The sequence below is a fragment of the Simochromis diagramma genome, unplaced genomic scaffold, assembly GCF_900408965.1.
Source record: "Simochromis diagramma unplaced genomic scaffold, fSimDia1.1 OVJJ01000085.1, whole genome shotgun sequence".
In the NCBI taxonomy this organism is placed as follows: domain Eukaryota; kingdom Metazoa; phylum Chordata; class Actinopteri; order Cichliformes; family Cichlidae; genus Simochromis; species Simochromis diagramma.
In genome coordinates this window covers 24,143-32,028 of record NW_024387315.1, presented here as the reverse complement: position 1 = coordinate 32,028, position 7,886 = coordinate 24,143, and the positions used below count along the sequence as shown (strand labels likewise).

Genomic DNA, 7,886 nt, shown 5'->3' with positions numbered 1-7,886 from the left:
GCAAAATGGGTTCAAAAACATGAACAGCTGTGGGATCCTGTTTGTCTGTGATTTAAACAGCCCAGCGCTGCTCCTGATGCAGGGAAAACCAACCCTGCAGGGAGACCTACCTCAGCACCTGTGCAGGTGGAGCCAAAAGGAAGATTTGCTTCACCATATTTTCTAGTCTTTGTCTTAGAATGAAGTCCAAGCGTTGTTTTCCCCCCTTTTCATACCGCGCCCCCCCTGCAATAGCTCTGGCCCCCCCCTAGGGGGCGGGCCCCACACTTTGGGAAGGTCTGGCATAAAAGGATCAGAGTACAATTTTAAAGGGGAGACTGCTACAGGACAGAAACAACTGCATTATACTGCTACACAACTTCAACACTTCACAAGCAGAACAGGCCGCACACTTTGGGAAGGTCGGGCTTAGAGCAACCATCTAGTTAAAAGAATCTTATTTATTTCATCAAATCTAATGTTACATGTTTAAGGACACAACTTTCACTGCCTTACTGTCCTGATGTTTAGTTCTGTAGTCAACTAAAAAACTGCAATAAATCAATTTGTAGGAAATCACTCAATCAATCAAATTCCTGTTTCTGGGTCTGTAGTGACAGCACATTTTCCTCAGACTTCTCTACATCATCAAAGATCACACAATGCTTGTCTGATTGTCACTGTCTCACACTCCCAGCATTCAGATGAATCCACTGCAGACCATTTCTGCTGGGGCATTCAAGGCTGACATCAAATCAGCTTCCACCTTGTGTCTGGGCGCTGGGTCGGCTCTGGTTCACCATCAAGACAGACTTAGAATGAAGTGCCTTCAGCCACGCTGATGTAATCCTTGAAGTCAGCTGGGACACTGAGCATAGAGCAGACCTGCACAGTAGCGACAAAAAAGCAGTGAAGAAAATATGCAAAACACTGAATCGGGTGACACTGTAGCTAGGGCTGCTCAATTAATCGAATTTTAATCACGATTACGATCTGGGCTTTCAACGATCATTAAAAATGACTGAGCCGATTATTAGCCCCTCCCTCATTTATCCGCGACACCTTAAAGGCCGGTCCGTGAAAATATTGTCGGGCATAAACCGGTCCGTGGCGCAAAAAAGGTTGGAGACCGCTGATTAAGAGGACCCGAGGGAAGCTCGGAAAGCTAAGCAGAAGTTATTTGGAGAGGAGAGTGACTGCTGTTGTTTGAAAAGAGAGTTTAAAAAAAAAAAAAAACTTCAGTGGTGTTGCACACCATTTTATATTATTTTTTTAAAGTCATTGTTAACCCTTTAAAGCCGGTCAGAGCAGCACGCTCCGTTTTGCGTAACTATTTTTAAATCCCTGTAGAATCTGAACCGTGTAAGCTAGCGCAATAATTTGTTTTGCATATGAAACCAGAGGAGTTGTACTTACATCTTATGCCATCAGCTTGTCCTCGGTCACGGTTTCCGTTCCACATATAGCTTTGCAAAAATTGCATAAAAAGCGCTTGCAGGAACAAAAACATAATATTCCAGAAACACGCTTTGCCGATCCTATCAGCTGTTCGTAACACTTCCCACAGTGAAATGATGCACATGCTGTTTTCTTTGCAAATTTGCATCATAGGATTGTTTTTTGTTTTTCCTGCAGTATATAAAAATTGCTGTATCTCCAAAATAAAACTATGAAGACACTCAAATTTCCTGTGGTGGGAAACTATTTTTTGCAACTTTATTGTATTTAAAGTTTTGAGGGATAAACCTCTTAAATTTCTCCAAGTAGAAATATATGTAAACAAAACAAAAGCGATTTTCAATTTTTTTTGTAGTTTATTGCACTTTTTTGATAATTTATGTAATTACTATGGACTTAATGCATACATATTATTAAAATATGGGCTATAACAGTTGTATTGATGTATAGCAACTTGTAAATGCTCCCACAAATGGCACTACAGCATGTAAAAAAAAAATATATATATAAGCTCTGGTGGACTTGGTTCTATAGTAGGTCTTAAAGGGTTAAATAAATATCGTCAAATAATCGTGATCTCAATTTCAGTGAAAATAATCGTGATTATCATTTTTGCCATAATCGAGCAGCCCTAACTGTAGCCTCATCTGCTATAAACACAGAGGGAAACGAGGAGACAGCTGAGAAACTACACCAGAGGTATCTTTAATTAACCAAGAACTGTGCTGCACAGTGTAACTGCTCAGCAGACTGCAGCTAGCCAGGCTAGCTAGCAAGCCCAATAGCTAGCTGATTCAAAAAAAAGAAAAACAAACTCTTTTTTGTCCAAATAGAGAAAAACCAAAATCTCAGACTCAAGGCTTTAAAAGGATCATCCACAAACCAGTGAGTGACAGTAGCAAAGTCTGACTTCATATCATGTCACTGGCTCCACAAAAACCTTCATTCCGCTCCGATTAAAACAAGAAATCAAGTACCTGTCTGAACTTAGCTCGAAGCTTGTCCATGTCATCCTGTAGCTTCTGAGACTGCGGATCATCAAGAGGAGAGCTTTGGATCATTCCAAGGAGGGCGTCCAGTGCTTTCACACGCTTTCTGATGGCACACAAGTTGGATTGACATAGAGCTGTAACAATTTCACACACTCCAGCTAAGAGTGATGACCAGGTGAAACAAATAACTTCTTTCCTAAGGAGTGGAGCAGTAAATGCTTAAAATAAATACAAAACGCAGTTTGTAAATGATGATTTCATTTCATTTCATAAAAAGAACACGAGTCAAACATGGTGTTGGTAGTGTGGCAGGCTGGGGCTGCTTTAGGACCTGGATAAAAATCGAGGCCTGAACTCTGTTCTCTACCAGAAAATCCTAAAGGACAATGCCAAATAATGGCAAACACAGCAGCAAGTCCACCACTGAACGGTTTTGGAGTGGCCTAGTCAAAATGTGACTTAAATCAGATTAAGATGCTTTGGCACGACTTTAAACAGGCTGTTCATTCTACAGTTCTACAAAGATTAGGCTGAAACTCCTTCACAGCAACGTGCCATACTCACTGCCAGTTATACTGCAAACGATTCATTGCAAACTGGCAAAACCTACTTTTAAGTTTAGGAGGAATCGTTTTGTCACATAGGGCCATGTACGCTTGGATTTGTCCTGTAAAAACTGCATTTTGTATTTTCTAGGGATATTTGAGTCTAGCATCGACATTTGCCACACTGCCTCTGGAGCATTAAAAAGAACATTAACACTCACAGCAGCATCAGAGAGCAACAATGCTAACTATCTCCTGTAACTACACCTGCTCAACAGAGCCCGATACACGGATCCTGAACAGGTTTCAGTCCACTCTGTAACTAGCACTTCATCACAGTGCTGTGTTATTCGGGATTAACATGGCGATCACAGAGTTTTCACAGACGCAGAGCGCCTGTACTAGCTGAGCTGTGGTGATGAACAGCAGCACGGGAACGGCTGGAGGATCGTGTTTAAGGCGGTCCTACCTTGATTTGCCATCTATGTTGTTTTGGAGGACACATTTCCACGTGATTGCAAAGCCGTAATAGAAGGACATCTGTCAGAGACAACAGACAGTAAACCTCTCTGAGCACCCGGAGGTTCACGTTGAATCACGCAGTTAAGGGTTCTGTCCTCACCTCGCAGGACAGCCGGGCCCCGTGACAAGCTCCGTGTCTGCGGCCGTCCTGAAGCCCTCGGCGGGTCCCCCTCTTAAAACCTTCCCGGTAGCCTTCATCTCGGAACCTGCGAAACAACGAAACTGAGCTTCAGACTGCTACAGGAAGCAGCATCCATTCACTAAACCCACCTTTCTTCTGCAAACACAATGCTATCAAACAGGTCATCGTCCATTCTCTCGTCGGCCATTGCTCCGACTTCCGGCTAACTCGCCGGAAATTGTTATCTGACTGAACTCTGAACCCGGCGGCAGTGCCACCCCCAGGGTAGGAGGGAAAGTGTTCTCAGACGGTATGAGTTTATTTTATTTGATTTTTTGCTTTGACAAACGCATAGAAATCAATGAAGCAGTTTCTCAGCAGCCTGTTTGAGCTCTTTTCAAAGTTTCAGCTCCCACAAAAGAGCCAAATCTTAAAGCTCCCAAACGGCTGTTTTTAGTATAATTCGGTGCTTCTAATTTAGCCTAATTTAGCAAAGATGAATGTTTTGTGTGTTGGTGAGTAACTTTCAGTGTTTTCGTAAAAGTTGTTCATTTACTACTGCTGGGGAGAACTTACATGGGGTTTAAGTCCTGTAATAAAGTTTGAATTCACAATAGAAAATGACTAACAGTTACTGGCTATCCTCTCACCCAGCTCCTAATCAACATGAATCTGTAGCATCCCCGGTTGAAAAGATGGTCTCTAAAACCGATGGTTCACAATCCTTTTATGAAACAGCTTGTACGTGAACACACCGTGAGAGCTACAACATATACAGAATAAAAAATACCATTAGTAAATAGAAAAGAGCATGTTACCTTTAACCTTTTGCCTTATTTATTAATCATAAATGAATAATTTTTACGTTAAATTAATGCACCTTTACATTGAGTGCTATTACCATGTATATTTATTAAACCCTTCTAACACTAAGCCAGTACCGACCTTTTCTATACCATGAAATTAAATACAACATATTACAACTGTCTTTGACCTTCACTGATAGACAGTGAAGGTTCACTGTTATAGGCTATGTAACCAATGCTTTGCTGACTAAGCATGACACATTTACCAATGTGCCCTCTAGTGGGTGAAAACATATCCGTTACACTTAGTAGTGGTCAGCAGCTTTATGCTTTGTGAAATAACAAAGTACACATTTACACAACAAAACTTTGATGCCAACCTTGTTCCCCCATCAACGAGGTGCTAATGAACTGTTTGCACTTAATAGCGGTCCTTTTTAACCGCTGAGCACACCTTCTCTTTCTCATTGAAACTCGCACTTCTGCTGTATAGTTTACGTCAACTGATTTACAACACGTTGTTGTTCTTTACCTTTCAAAGTATAAGCATTAGCTGTGTCCAAGCTGCAACAGAATAATAAGCAATTATGAACCAATTTACGATAAGAAAATATCAATAATGTCATTTACACTGGGGGCACTGTTTTTGAATAAAAGCACTTATGTTGTTTGAGTTGCAGAAGGCCATGGTATACCTGCAGTTTTTAGTAAGACGGTGGATGCTGCCGTAGAAGTACTTGTCTCAAAAAGGCACACAGGATCGGTAGATGCAGCTTAAGGAGAGAGGACAAGTTCTCTTCCAGCTGCAGGGACGGATGAGTGATTCTTGTCTTTGAAGGTTTGTTGTTCATTGTACAACTACTGCACTCAGCCTTGCAATCTCCAATATCACTGAAATGCAGTCAGATGCTGCCCTTTTCTACTCTTTTCTTCACTTTTTCCCAGCATGTTTGCATTTAAATCTGGATCCGCACCTCTCTGTCACTCTGTATACCTGGCCTGACCACTACACTTGCTGTCTGCTGACCACTTGGCCCCTTTCCTTCTTTCAAATATTTGTATGAATCTAGTCTGTTCTTACATGTAATTGGCTGATGGTGTGGTGCTGATTGTTGTATATGATTGACAGGAGAAAATGCTTGCAGCTATTGACTGGTAGAACAGTCAGAGGAGTCGGTCCGAGTAGGAGTGGGCACTGAGGCTGCTTCCACTGCCGTCTGGCAAGCACCAAGGAGGTGGCTCTCAGCCTGCCCTCAGCAGCGAAGAGCAGCTTTGTAGATGCCTCCCGGGTGATAGTTGACCCCTTCGGCCTCGCGCTGGAGAACTATTGCAGATGGTTCCAGGAGGGACGGGTGAGGCCGTATGCTAGGCAGCTCTGTGACATGGCAGGGTGGTGGCTGCCTCAGCATGAGCCACATACACTATCCCTCCGAACCCAACGCCTCCCACGCTTACCTCCCGTCCGATGTAGATGGAGGTTGAGCATCACTCTAGGATGCGCAGAGTGTTCTCATTCTGATTCCCCATTATGGATCTGGATGAACAGAGTTTCTTTTTTCTCCTCAACTGCCCTTTTGTGTTATACATTGCATGGTTTTGTGATTTTTGTGTATTGTATATACGGTCAGAAAGGTCCAATTTCACTGCATGCAACTGCAAGTGACAAATAAAGGCTTCATTCAATCAATCAGTAACCTGTTGGGGCAGTGTTTGTGGGGATGTGTTCATGACCTTTAGAAGTGTGCAGTGTCTGTGCTGCACTCAGCTGTGATGAAGGGTCATCCACAGGGTCTTCTCCCTTTGAGCTCTTTTTGCTGGGTATTGTACCTGATTAAAGAAGACCGGGAGGAAGGTCCAAGCCCAGCTAAAAATGAGATTCAATATGTTCTGGACCTGAGAGCAAAACTGCACACTTTGGGGAGGTTGTCACGAGAAAATCTGCTCCAGGCCCAGGAACATGAATAGTGCCTGTGCAACAGAGGGGATACACTCAGGCAATTTTCACCAGCAGACAAAGTGCTTGTACTGCTCCCTCATTCAAGCTCAAAGTCACTTGCCAAGTGACAAGAACCCTTTGTGGTCGCACGGTGAGTGGCTGACAGTGGTTGGACAGAGGAGAGGAGCCTCAACCTCCTTAAGGAGAAAGGCTGAAACCGCTCCTCTGGTGAGCTTGGATAAAGAAAGAGATGAACTGGGGCCAGAGGTGCCAAATTCCACCATTCGGGCCTACCTTGATAATGATAACTATCTCACACAGGCCCCCAGAGAACAGATGTTGCTGCATTGCAACAACGGTTTGCAGATGTGAAAATGGATGGCACCCAGACCCAGACCCAGGACACGCTGGAGAGATTATATCTCTTGGCTGGCCTGGGAACGCTTCAGTGTTCCCCTCGGAAAAGCTGGAGTAGGTGTCTAGGGAGAGGGAGGTCTAGGTTTCTCTGTTTAGGCAGCTACCCCCGCAACCCGGCTCTGGATAGGCAGAAGGAAATGGCTGGGCTCAGTCGAGCCCATCCAGCCTTGTTCTTCGCAAGTTGGGGGCTCTGCACTGCTCAGCCACCTGGTCAACTACCTGCAGCTTCCACGCCGCAATCTGCTCAGCTTCTGCTAGAGGTCATCACACCGTCTGGTCCTGCTTCATCTCAGCCAGAGGTTTGCACCACACCATGTTGCAGCCAGCCACCTGTCCCGGCACCTGAGGTGTTCCATCACCTCTGTCAGTTCCCAGTGGAGCTCTGCTGGTGCCGCAGCCATCCGCCTGACCTGCCTCCCTGTGCTGCTTGTCCCACGGCTGTCTGCCTGACCTGATTCACCTGCTCCGTCGCCGCCGCTGGCCCACAGTTGGCTTCCAGACCTGCTCCGTCGCCGCTGCTGGCCCCAGAACTGTTTCCTCGAGCTTTGGACTGCTTTTCTTTGTTTTTGATTTTGGACTCTGTGTTTATTTTTTTGTTCTTAAGTTTTATCTTAAGTATTTATTGATAAAAAAATGCAAATTATTTTCAAAACTACATTCCCTTGGTCCTAACAAAAGAAGGACAAAACAATATGACATCTTGTGCAGCACTCCACACTGTATATAAATGCCACTTGTTTTGCACATATTCAACTCTGTATATTTTATATATTTTATTATTATTATTATTATTATTGTTATTATTATTATTATTATTATTATTATTTACTATTTAATTTGTAAAAATGTGTATACACACACACACACACACACACGTAGGAAAATATTTAGTATACACATCCAGAAATGCATATACTATTATATATTGTACATATATTTATTAGTTTCAGGTCGGCCATTCTTGTATTTTGCTCGTTTGTGTTGTTGTGTTTGCACATCTCTGTTGCTTGTGGGGCTCGCACACAAGAATTTCACTCGCATGTGCTGTGCCAGTGTGCCTGCACATGTGATGTGACAATAAAAGTGATTTGATTTGATTTGATTTGATTT

At 43.4% G+C, this 7,886-nt stretch overlaps 1 protein-coding gene and 1 long non-coding RNA gene across 2 annotated transcripts; one reads left to right on the top strand and one right to left on the bottom strand.

Moving 5' to 3' along the window:
* Positions 1 to 420: 420 nt before the first annotated feature.
* lto1 (LTO1 maturation factor of ABCE1) lies at positions 421 to 3,902 on the bottom strand. The gene is made up of 5 exons (XM_040005142.1): positions 3,767 to 3,902; positions 3,597 to 3,702; positions 3,444 to 3,514; positions 2,415 to 2,532; positions 421 to 864 (listed from the first exon to the last, which is right to left on the bottom strand). Exons 1-5 carry the CDS (start codon positions 3,823 to 3,825, stop codon positions 793 to 795), a joined length of 426 nt encoding a protein of 141 aa, XP_039861076.1. The 5' UTR covers positions 3,826 to 3,902; the 3' UTR covers positions 421 to 792.
* Positions 3,821 to 7,205, top strand: LOC120717237. The gene is made up of 3 exons (XR_005692126.1): positions 3,821 to 3,927; positions 5,104 to 5,261; positions 5,553 to 7,205. It is a non-coding gene; the product is annotated as an uncharacterized LOC120717237 (long non-coding RNA).
* The last annotated feature ends 681 nt before the right edge of the window (positions 7,206 to 7,886 follow it).